Here is a 12,620-nt window from a genome sequence, read left to right as displayed (position 1 = left end):
GCCTCTTCTATACTTTTATATGGAAGAGGAGAAAATGCAAATATCAGAAAATAACAATTAGAGAAATAGTAATATATTTACAGCACTATTTCCTCAAAGTACAAAGCAAAAAGAAACAAACAAAAAGGACTGGTGGTTGTTTTGGACTTATCTAGAAATGAGCCAGGTTTTTTCAGAATACCTATTACTGCTTCTTCTCCATCAAGTTTTACTTGATGGTTGGACTTCATGATATTACATTGTTAAGTGTCTGGATTTTGCTGTCTTTAAAAAGTACTGAAGTTTGTTTTGGCAGGCAGTTAAGTTACTTGCTTATCAACTTGATGGTTTCAGGCTTGTTTTTAAGTTCATTAGAGAGATTTTGGAGTATCCTTTACTCTGTACTTAGTTTAGCTTACTACCAAGGTGTGCCCGTTCTGGGTCTCTACTGAATACGCTGGATGTTCAACAAGGTCTCTCCACTGTGGCTGTCAGAACATGGAGGTCTCCTAGCCCTGTGCAAGTTCTTGGAGTTGTTCAGCTCAGCTTCCCTCCCTGGCTTTACCTGGCTTTATGGAGTTTAACCATAAATGTGCACAGCTTAGTGTTCAGTGGAAGACTCAAAAAGAATCCTTGTTCCAGTCTCTGCATCTCTTTCTCTGTGTAGCTCCCTTCTCTCTAGAACTTAGCCTCACAAATTCTAGGTACCTTAAGCTCGAATCTGTGTCTCCTCACTGTGGAGACTGCTGTGCTCTGCTTGGATCCCACTCCCTGCACTGTGGTCCAAAAAGTGCCTCCAGGCAGGAAGCTGGGGCAGTTGTAGGCACATCTTGTTTTGTTTCCCATTTCTCAGGGGTCAAAGTCTTATACTACCCGTGTCCAATATTTGAAAACAGTCGTTCCATACATTTTGTCCTGTTTTCTAGTTGTTTACAGCAGAAGTGCAAGTCTGGTACCACTTAGTCTGTCATTGCTGGAGGTTATTTACTTAGATTTTTTTTTCTACTATTCCTCTGTAGTAAGTAAAGGCAGAGATCTTGTCTCCATTTTATAAGTTAGATGACAGAGTTGCCAAGAGTGACTAAGAGGTTTGAGATCACACACTGAGTTGGCAGGATGGCAGGAACTGTGGACCACATTATCTGGCCCTGCCTCACTAAACTACAGCCCGCCTGCAGACCTAAGCACCCCAGTGAGTGTTACTGGTTCCAACTGGCAGAGACAAAAGCAGCGGAGAAAAGAGAAGAGAAAACAGTAAAAAAGAAAAGTGGTAGAAGAATGGGGTAGGAGAGAGCTCTACAGCTGTGTATCAGGAGAGAAATCTGGGGTTGTTATAGTAACACCAAGAGCTGTATCAGATATCACTCACTGTCACCCATAATAATATAGAAATAATAGCCACCATTTACTGAGTTGAGATCCTTCAGTGTATTATCTCATTTAATCTTCATTCTCTACCTAAAGAAGACACTATTATCCCTATTTTATAGATCAGGAAACTGAGGCTTAGAAAGGCAAAATTACCTCCCCACAGACACAGCTAATATTGCAGCAATGCTGAGATTTGAACCCAGACCTGCAGACTCCAAAGCTCGTGCTCTTCATCGTAATGGTTCACCAGCAGAGGTCGCCTTTCCCTGACTCATTTTTGCTGACTTGCCTAATATTTTTCCCCCTTTCACCTGATTCCACCCCTTCAGGAATACCATTCATTTTCTTCTGATTTTTAAAACCAATACATGCTAATTTTAGGACACTTTGAAAATACAGAACATTAGAAGGAAAAAAATCATCTATACTCTTACCTTTATCCATTATTTTCAATCTCAAACTTTGCTTGTTAACTGTAATGCTCACCTTTGTAACTGCTTTGTCTTCATTACATATAATAAGTACTCAATGAATGTTTATTGATTTCAGGCACCATAGCAACTCTATAAACTATTTAAATAGCAGGTAATTTGCTAAGAAAGTCACACGTTTGTGTTTATGCCTAAAGAACTACTGGATTCCAGTGGACACACATGGGGACCTGATAGTATTTTTCAGTGCCTCAGGTCTATGCCATGTTAAGTTTCATGGCCCTTACAGCTCCTTCCACCATGCTGTACCCATAGGTACTCAGCAGATACCCTTTGACTGATAGACCTTCAAAGATGGAAAGTAAATTCATAGTTGGTGAATAAATGCACTGTGCTAGCTCCTGGGGAGAAAGTGTGAACTAGATACAGTCTCTGCTGTCTTAGAATTTAAATTTACCCTTTAGTGATAGAAAACCCAAGCAACCCATTTCTGAAATGTCCAGATTAGAAGACATTTTCCCACAGTGATATATTTATCAGCAAACTCAGAGTTGTTTGTCACGGGTAGGTTTAAAAAAGAATGGCTGTGGAAGTCCAAGTAAAGTTCATAAAATAAAGAGAGGAAAATGTTACTGCAGGCTGATATTAAATGATCGCTTAGGCTGCTGTCATGCTGTCTCACAGGGGAAAGGTTTTATTTATGTCTCCTTTCGTCTTGTCTTCTTTTCATCTCTGGGTTTGATGGGTAAGCTTTAGCCTGGGCCTTTGATTTACCGTGTCCTGGAGAAAGGGACCAGGGATGACAAAGCCAGCCAGGCCATACCTAAGAACCTGATGTATTGTCCCAGATCCAGAGCCATCTGAGAGGCACATGGAGGATTTTAGCATCCTGCTGAGGGGGAGCCTGCTGGGAGGCAGCATCCTGAAAACCTTTATGAGAGAGTTTCCCAGTCCTACTTTGAAAGGCACAGTTTGCTCAGGTATTGGGTTATGGCAACAATCTGTAGTCCTTTGAAACATCTTTTACTATCAGAGTTTAATCAACTGAGAAAATAAGAAATTATGGGGACTTCTGGGTGGCTCATGGTTAAGAATCTGCCTGCCAATTCAGGGCACACGGTTCGAGCCCTGGTCTGGGAAGATCCTACATTCCACTGAGCAACTAAGCCCGTGCGCCACAGCTACTGAAGCCCGCGTGCCTAGAGCCCGTGCTCCGCAGCAAGAGAAGCCACCGCAATGAGAAGCCCGCACACTGCAACGAAGAGTAGCCCCTGCTCGCCACAATTAGAGAAAGCCCGTGCACAGCAACGGAGACCCAGTGCAGACAAAAATAAACAAATAAAAATAAATAAATAAATTTATATAAAATAGACAACTAATAAGAACCTGCTGTATAAAAAATAAATAAAATAAAATTCAAAAAAAAATCTTGTGGAAGTCTGTGACCAACATTTCTTAACCTCTAAAATATAATTTGGTAAAAACTTTGTTGTAGCATACTGGGTATTGAGGGACAGTGATCTCAGTTATCTATTGGGAGTGATAAAAAATTACCCCCAAATTCAGCAGCTTAAAACAACAAACATTCATTACCTCACAGCTTCTGGGGGTCAAAAATCTGGGAGTGGCTTAGCTGGGGGCTTCTGACTCTAAGTCTCTCATGAGGTTTCAGTCAAGCCAAAGCCTTGACTGGAGCTGGAGGATCTGGTTCCAACAAGATTCACTCATGTCACTCCTGGCTGGAGTTTTCAGTTCTCCAGGCCCCTCCACAGGGCTGCTGAGTGTCCTCAAGACAAAGCAGGTGACTTCTCCCCAAGTGAGTTAAGAGAAAGAGAGAGAGAGGTGGAGGGTGCTCAAAACAGAAGCCACAGTGCCTTTTATAATCTAATATTGGAAGCAACAGACCATCACTTCTACCATGTTCTATGCGTCACACAGGCCTACCCCACTACAGCATGGTAGGAGGCTATTCAAGAGTGTGAATACCAGGAGATAGGGATCATTAGGGGTCATCTTGGAGTCTTGGCAACCATGTGGGCTATTGGTCAGGTGGTCATTTCATTTAAAAGTCCATCATGTTGGGTCAGGTGAATTGATGTTTACTGCTTCTGTTGTTCATCTTCTTGAGACATATAAAGTGAAAATCCAGAGCTGTGGGGCTGTGAATGTGTGTGTTCATGTGTGTGTCCTTAAATCCCAACAATGAGGCCAATTATATAGTTTCTTATCATACAGTAGGGCCAAAGAGCTGATACCTGAGAGGCACAGATTGATCACCAAGCAGACTTTTGGATTTGGATGAACAATCTCAACCTGAACAAGACCAGGGACCCAGTACAAGGGAAAAGCCCCTTCTCTTGTGTCCACTGAAGGGGGCACTGACCAGGCTCAAGGTGTGGGAAATCTGGAGGGAACCTATTTTCAGTGGAACATCCTGGGAGCACCTTCTCAAAGCTATGGTGCCTTTTAGCCCTCATTTTCCAAAAAGGGAAAGAGAGATCCAGTACCAGGCTGCTGGTAGAGCCCTTCCTTTATTCTCCCCTATATGAGTTCCTGGTCTGGTCTTGAGCAAGTCACATGCTTGCTCTAGAACTTAAATTCTTCAACAGTAACAAAGTGGTTGTACTAGAAAGAAAGGTAATCAGCACAGGCCTTCCTTCCGGCTCAGTCATGTTGCAACTGCTGTTTCACCAGGTACTGATCCACTGAAGAGTTACCTGGGCATTCAGATGTGAAATCTACTGGTTTCTAAATGGCATTTTGTTTCCACTCAGAGACCTGTAACTAGCCAATCTTATGGCATGCAAGTGGAGGTACCTGACAGTACCCCAGTTTCTCCAATAACAAATAGAGGGAATTACCGAGGTCTCCCAGGCATTCTGAGCAGTGTGCAAATGATTTGCTTGTTTCCACTCAACGCTGCTTTTCTAAAGGTTCGTATTTGTTATAACGGTAATAGGTTAACATTGTAAAATACAAACAAACTTAAAGAAGAAAGCTTAGAAAGAAGAAACTCTAGGATGAAAAGGATGGAAAGAAGTTGGGATGGTCTTCAAATATATCTGATGACTTATTTTCTCATAACTGTTAACATCACTTAACTATGGTTGCTGGGTACATGGAGGTTTGCTGTTTTCAGTTTTGTATGTTTCCTGCTTGTTTGAGTATTTCATACATTTTTAAAAGCAATGCTGAGAAGAAAACCATCTCCTTTTAAAACCTGGTGATAATCCTTAATCATTGTCACCATTTTTGTGATTTACTTGTAGCTCTTTTTTTTTCTTTAACCAAATAAGGGTCATTCTCTATGTATAATTTTGCATGCTGCTTTTTTTCATTCTGTAGAATAGGTGCATAGAAGGTGGAATTACTGCATCAAAGGGCATGCACATTTCCAAATTTGTTACATAAGTACTGCTAACACTCCAAAAGCCTGTACCAAAAATGTCTGAGAGTGACTGTTTTCCCACATCCTTACTGATATGGGTGAAAAACAAGAACTCATTGTTCTAATTGGCATTTCTCTGATTACTAGTAAGGTTTGAGCATCATCCTATATAATTTTCTTAGATATTTTAATTTATTCTGTGAATTATCTGTCCATATCACTGGCTCTTTATTTTAAATTGGGTTATTTGCTTTTCTAAAAAATTATACCCTGCACTCATATTCTCCCATTGAGAATATTCTACCACATTTGCTTCATCATTCTCTTATTCATTTGAGAATTATATTATTTTTTCACTTAATCATTTGAGAGTAAGTGTAGACATAATGCTCCTTCACTCATAAATACTTTAGTACAGTGTGTACTTCCTAAAATGGGACATTCTCTTATACAACTACAGTACAATTATCAAAATCAGAAAAATCAACATTTATACAGAGCTCCACTGTGGATTATTCCACAGACCTGATTCAGTTTTTGCCAATTGTCTGTTTTCTTTAGACATTATACTATGAGCCTTTTCTGATATCATCTAAATTCAAAAATATCATTTTTAATTGCTGAAAAATATTGCATTATATAGATATGCCATAATTTATTAACCATTTTTGCCAGCTACTATTAATATTTTTACTCTTACAAATAATGTCACTGTGCACATCAGTGTCCCATGCTTTTCGTGTTGCATCCTGCTGACACACACCGGAGCTGGCAGCTCTGAGAAGGAACATGTTTATGGTGTGTGACAGGGGAGACCTGGCTCAACTCTACTGATCCCTTTAAATAATATCCAGACAGACCTCCTCCTCTTCCTTTCCCCACACTTTCTCCTTCCAGCTCCTCCTGCTCTTACTGCAGGATCATTTCAGATTCTGCTAGAAAACTCACTTTTTGCATTCCATTTTCTTTCAGCTGGTTGGGGTGTGGGTGTCCCGCACCTTTGAGTTTTATGGTCTATCTTGCCCATTGTGCTTTGTGTCTTCCAGACACTCCTCCAAGTTGTCATCCATTGGTGGTGCCCTCCTGGCCTTCCAGCATACAGTGGATGCATACATATGCACTTAGATATTCTGAGCCTGGCTACTGATGCTTTCTTTAGAATAGACTCTTGACAGCCAAATTACAGTGTCAAAGCATTTGAGTCCCATAGCCCGCTGGGAAAGTGACACTGCTTATCCTCCACCCAGCAAGCTGGGAGGGGGCTGGTCTACCTGCATCCTGGGTAACATCCACCTCTTCCACAGGGGTCTTACCCACCCGGTGACCTCACTGAGGATAGAGTATGGGTGCAAACTATCATCTCGGTTTTTTTTTGGTTTTTTTTTTTTTGGCTGCTTTGGGTCTTCGTTGCTGCACAGGCTTTCTCTAGTTGCGACGAGCGGGGGCTACTCTTCATTACGGTGCGCGGGCTTCTCATTGTGGTAGCTTCTCTTGTTGCGGAGCATGGAGCTCTAGGCACGTGGGCTTCAGTAGTTGAGGCACACGGGCTCCGTAGTTGTGGCTTGTGGGCTCTAGAGTGCAGGCTCAGTAGTTGTGGCACATGGGCTTAGTTGCTCCGTGGCATGTGGGATCTTCCTGAACCAGGGCTCAAACCCGTGTCCCCTGCATTAGCAGGTGGATTCTTAACCACTGCGCCACCAAGGGAGTCCCCATCTTGTTGTTTTAATTTGCATTTCTTTACCAATTAAATGCAAATTCTTTTTAACTTGTGGTATATAACATATAACATAAAATTTACCATATTAACCATTTTTTAAAATGTATAGTTTACTGGCAATAAGTACATTGTACCATCCAGGACTTTTTTTTTTTTTTTTTTCCAGTACGCGAGCCTCTCACTGTTGTGGCCTCTCCCGTTGCGGAGCACAGGCTCCGGACGCGTAGGCTCAGCGGCCATGATTCACGGGCCTAGCCGCTCCACGGCATGAGGGATCTTCCCGGACTGGGGCACGAACCTGTGCCCCCTGCATCGGCAGGCGGACTCTCAACCACTGCGCCACTAGGGAAGCCCATCCAGGACTTTTTATACCACCCAAATCCAGAATTTTTTTTATGTACTGTCCAAATCCAGAGCTTTTTCTTCTTCCCAATCTGAAACTCTGTACCTTTTAAACACTAACTCTCTATTTCCCTCACTCCCACCCCTGGCAACCACCATTCTACTTTCTGCCTCTATGGATGAAATGCAGTAATTGTTTCGTATGGATTGGCCATTCACGTTTTTTACCTATGAATTCTTTGTAAATGTCCTTAGCCTATTTTCCCTATTGGAACATAAGTATTTTTCTCACTAAGTAGGCAAGGTTCACTAGGGAAATTGAAAGCAAATGGATCAAATATTTTTAATTTTTTAAGTGTTGCTGAAGGATTAGTAGTTTTTCCCTGCCTGGTTTTGATTCCTCAGAGATTTGCCTTCTTTTGCCTTCTCCTGGCTGCTAAGTCAGGTTCTCACAGCTGTTTCCTCTTCTTAGAAATGGGCTCATCATTTTTTTTTTACAGCTTTATTGAGGAATAAGTGACAATAATATAATTGTATATATTTAAAGTTTACAGTGTGATGGTTTGATATACTTATACACTGAAATGATTACCAAGATCAAAATAATTAACACATTCACTACATCACAGCATTAATTTAAATGTTATACACTGTATTATTTTGCTAAAACTAAATTGTAGCTCAGTTTACAACATGAGTAAACTCCGCAATGGGAATCAATCACAAAAAAAAAAAAAAAAAAAAAAGAGAGAGAGAGCGAGACAGAAAGAAAAAGAAACAAAGAAAAAGAATTGGGTTTGGCAGTTGGCAGTTCTCACGTGGGGAGCTGGGCTGCCCATTGGGCTTTGGTGTCCCCATCGGACCATCGGCTGCTTGTTGCCTGGGTCTAGAGGAAGCAGGGTCATTTCGGCCTCTATTAAGGATCACCCTATGAGCAATAAACCTTGCTTCTTGCTTCTCATTTTACTGAGAAAATTCAAACAGCAGAAAAAGAACTCTCTCATCTCCTACCATCTGCCTCTGTCCCCAGAGGCCCATGTCTGTTACAGTGACTAAGTTTGTGCTCCTGTTTAAGGCCATTCTCTCCACTTGTACGCAATTCCCACTCCTCTCTCCTGGTCACGGACATCACACCTCCAATTATCTCCTCTCTCCTGCATTATTGATTTTCCCCTCTTGACTGGGTCATTCTTTCCAGCATAAAACCTCTCATCTTGAGAAAAAGAAATCCTCCCTTCACCCCATATTGCTCTTCGGCTACTGCCCCATTTCTCTGTTCCTTTTTATAGCAAAGGGCTGTGAAAGAGGAGTCTAGCTTGTCTGACACACTCTCTTCATTCTTCCTAATTTCTCTCCAACCCACTCAGTCGGGCTTTTGCCTCCCCTCCCCTACCTCCACACACTGCACCCCTGCTATTATTGTGTACTTGTGGTGCCTTTTGTCTCCCAGCTCCCATGGTCAGTTCTCAGTCCTCATCGTGTTTAACCAAACAGCACAGTTGATGCAGCTGGTCACCCCCTTCCTGGACACCTGTTCTTCACTTGGCTTCTGGGACACCCCTTCCTCTTGCTTCTCCCTCCTCTTCATTGGCTGCTCTTTCTCAGCTTCTTTTGTTGGGTTCTGGCTCTTCTAACTGATTTCCAACCCCTGGAGCATCTCAGGCTCAGACCTCAGGCCTCTTCCCTTCACCCTCTGCATCAGTCCCTCGGTGATCTCTTTTAACTTCTTTGATGTCAGCTCTCCCTGAGCACCAGACATGTACATTCAGCTACCTACTCAGTTGCTCTAGATGGCCATCTGATAAGCACCTCAAACTTAAGTTCAAATAGAACTCTTGATCCCCCTCAAACAAACAAACAACTCAGCCTCTCTTCTAATTTTCTTCTCTTCACCCAGTTCTTCAGGCCCCAAACCTATCCTCTGTGTCCAGCGCAAATAAGTCCCATAGGCTCTATCTCCAAGTTGTGTTCCAGGTATGGCAGTGTCTCACCACCTTCATCACTCCACCCAAGCCCAAGCTGCCATTTTGCACTAACTCTGTAGTAGCCTCCTAACTGGTCTCCAGTCACATTCTTGCCCTCTTTGATCTACTCTCCAGCAGCAGCCAGAGCAACCTCTTTGTAAACTTTCAGTTCTGCCACTTCACTCTCCTGCTTAAACCCCTCCAGTGTACTTAGGACACAATCCAAATCTCTTCCATTGGTCTCTGGGCTCCACGTGATCTGGCCCCTCCCTGCCTGGCTATGCCCCCTCCTCCTCACCCACTTCTCACCAGCCACACACAAGCTTATTCCCACCTCTGGGGTTTTGCACTTGCAGGTCCTTTAGCCTGGAATGTTCTTCCACTGGAACATTGTTTGTTCCCTCTCTTCCTTCAGATCTCTACTCAAATGTGACTCCCCAGAAGCCTTGTTGGCCTACCCCATCCAACCTGTCTTCCCCATCCGCATCATTCTCTATCGCCTTCCTCTACTTTATATTCATCATGGGATTTATCACTGTCTCTAGTTAAAGTCTCTATTTGTTTGTTTATTGTCTGTTTTACCAGTGGGAACATAAGCTCCATGAGAGCAAGCTGTTTGTTTCCCTTATTCACTGCTCTATCCTCAACATTTAGAATAATGCCTGACACATAACAGCTGCTCAAGAAATTTGTGTTAAACAATGAATGAATGAATTAATATTCCTCTTCCACCATAATTGAAGAACTATCGTTTAAACACTGCAGTAGAGATCTGGGATGAAATATTAACCTGTGTATCTACTTTTTGCCTTATCTAAAGTTTTATTTCCCAAATGAAGCAGTAGCAATGTAGAATCTACAAGATTCAGCTCAAGTTACCATCTTGCACAAGGATCTAAAGCCTACAGCTATCTACTGTCTACTTTTACCCTTTAGTCAAGAGGACTAGAAGTGCTACTCTTTATGGTAGCTATCAAACATAGTTTAAAGTGGACTAGAATTTTGACTATGAATTTTACCCATGATCATGGTTTGAGTGAAGTGAACCTCTCCTTCTTGGAAAAAGGAGGGGGCTTAGGGAATTGAGTGAGCTGAAAGCAAATGGTAACAGGGAGAGAAATATTACCAGTCATTGGATAAATCATATTAAAAGAAATCTGGATTCAATGTTTTAAAATAGATCAGAAACATAAGAAATAGAACTAGTTAAAATTACATACAATTTGTATATAAATTGACCATATCCAGGCTAAAAAAATTTATCTTTCCCAAACTGGCATTTTTAAGGGAAATATGTTCCCATGGAAGAATTTAATGATGAAATCTCCAGTTTTCTGCAATGTGGATTGAAGTCTGTGTCTTCCTAACTGCCACAGTCATCAGAGGCGTTAGCTTCCTTTTCAGAACCACCAGATTGCTTAGTGTGTTGAAAATGGGGAGCTAGTGCCCCTTGTGGGGTCCTTAAGGATGCTGTCAGCACAGCCGCACTTGGAGAAGCATACGAAGTGAGAGGGTTTATTATATTCACAGGTCCTAGAGGAGGGAGGCATGCAGGCTAGGCAGGGGGCCTCGTGGGAGGAGCACAGGAGGAACAGACTCAGCAAGAGGGTCAGGAGCTGAGAGAGAGTGAGCACCCAGGTTCAGGCACGATCCCCACACAAGCAAAAGGTGTGAAGGGATTTTTACTGGTGTGTTTGAATGTCACTCAGTCACAGTCAGGGAAGGGCAAGAAGGGACCAGCCTCATCACACTGCGCATCTGGTCGCCTGGCGGGTGCTCACAGCCTCTGCTCAGGGGTGTTGAGATATCAAGAAAATAGGAGGTTTTAAAAATTGGCAATACCCTCAGCTAAACCATATCCTTTTCAAAGTCCTTTATTGACTGTCTCCTGTTATACGGCAAATAGAGGGTGTCCTCCTATAAAACAAATTAGCAGTTTGAACCTGAAAGGATAAATATTCACAGTAGCGTAGGTTTTCTTGGCTCCTTTTAATATGAGTGTATGGAACAGTACTGATTAACAAATGTCATCTGCCAGCTGCCCCCTCTTGCAAAAAGAATTTAAGTGTACACACAGTCATGGCAACCTGCCCTGATGTCGAGGGAACAACCGCAGAAACGGACCATTCTCTGCAGCCCCCGTCTTTCCTGTACCTGGGACCCCACCTGAGGATGTTCAGGAAGAACAGAATAAGGCAGAGACCCTTCAGCACAGTCAGCAGCTAAGGTCAGCTATCGTCAGACACCCACCGTGCGGCTGCAACCCACCCCACCCCCCCGCGACATTTCTAAGAGCTCGTTGTTGCATTCCTCATTACAACCTTGCAGTGCACCGGGCAAATGAAAAATATACGAGTCTGGCTAGGGAGCATTTTCCCTTCCTCTCTTTCTCCTTAAGGAAAGGAAAGTTGTTGCTATGGAAGTTATTTGAGTTAAGGTAGTGAGTTGAGATGGTGAGATGCCGTTTAAAAGAAGTCACGGGACATGCCCTGCTGTAATTACACGTCACAGAGCCCTGTTGATTTCATGACTTTACCTGCTGCAGGAGACCCCACACAAACATTATTGACCAATATTTTCCTTACGGTGTAAGTTCATTCTGTGAACTGGTTATTATGCATCTGAGTGTGTTGGAAGCATGTTTTGCATTTTCTGGACCAGTAGGGGTTGTGATGTGAGTGCCCTCACAGGCTCCCCTGGGCTGGAGAAAGGAAGCGGCTGCCCGTGGAGCACAGGGCACTCGGCCGCACTATGTGAGTGGCCCGAGGCCCCTTTTCTTTGTCTTTGTTGGTTGTGAACTTGGATGCAGGTTATTTTTCTGTGCTGTTCAGGTTTTGCTTGTGGTTCTCTGTTGGTCTGTGATCAAGTCATTTATTCTTTTTAGATGGTAACAAAATATAATTAAACTTTATTGTCGAAGCTACTACAGGAAAAATTATCTAGTCTTGCCAGCTCTCACCACCATCCTCCTTTTTTTCCCATATTGAAATAACTATTTATGTGATATGTGTTTTGATAGTGTGAGGTTTCTTAGGAACATAATTATGGTTTTATGGTAAATCTGTGGGTTTTTTTGTTTCTGTTATTGGCCGCACCTCGCAGCTTACAGGATCTCAGTTCCCCAACCAGGGGTTGAACCTGGGACCTCAGCAGTGAAAGCCCAGGATCCTAACCAGGGAATTCCCAACTGACTGTAATTTATTTGGACATAGTTTTTTTTTTTTTTTAGATTTCTGCACAAGATTCTACATTGTCACTAAGGCAGAGTTTGTATAGGGTAGCAAGGTTTTCTTCAAGTAGCCTTACTTCAGCAATCTACACAGATGGTTTTCCCCAGAGTTGTTGTCACCATTGCCTTGCCTCCTCCAAGATCTTGAATTCTGAAGGGCCCTTCTCTGCCCAGCCAGAGCGGTCAGGCTAGCACAGAG

At 42.7% G+C, this 12,620-nt stretch overlaps 1 protein-coding gene across 11 annotated transcripts in view; it reads left to right on the top strand.

Moving 5' to 3' along the window:
* SHLD1 (shieldin complex subunit 1) overlaps positions 1 to 12,620 on the top strand; it is a 97,578-nt gene that overhangs the window by 46,086 nt on the left and 38,872 nt on the right. The window contains exon 4 of one of the 11 annotated variants that reach the window (XM_060284581.2): positions 7,053 to 7,515. The exons of 8 other annotated variants lie outside the window; for them this stretch is intronic. In XM_060284581.2, coding sequence (XP_060140564.1) covers positions 7,053 to 7,141 — 89 coding nt within the window. In that variant the 3' untranslated portion in view covers positions 7,142 to 7,515. Of the gene's footprint in view, positions 1 to 2,629; positions 2,860 to 2,892; positions 3,166 to 7,052; positions 7,516 to 12,620 lie in introns of those variants that run through there. 2 more of the 11 variants (XM_060284583.1, XM_030872600.2) reach the window with 2 other exon arrangements.

The sequence above is a fragment of the Globicephala melas genome, chromosome 15 (genome assembly GCF_963455315.2).
Source record: "Globicephala melas chromosome 15, mGloMel1.2, whole genome shotgun sequence".
In the NCBI taxonomy this organism is placed as follows: domain Eukaryota; kingdom Metazoa; phylum Chordata; class Mammalia; order Artiodactyla; family Delphinidae; genus Globicephala; species Globicephala melas.
Note: the sequence above shows the minus strand (reverse complement) of the source record. Positions and strands in the feature narration are given on the sequence as shown.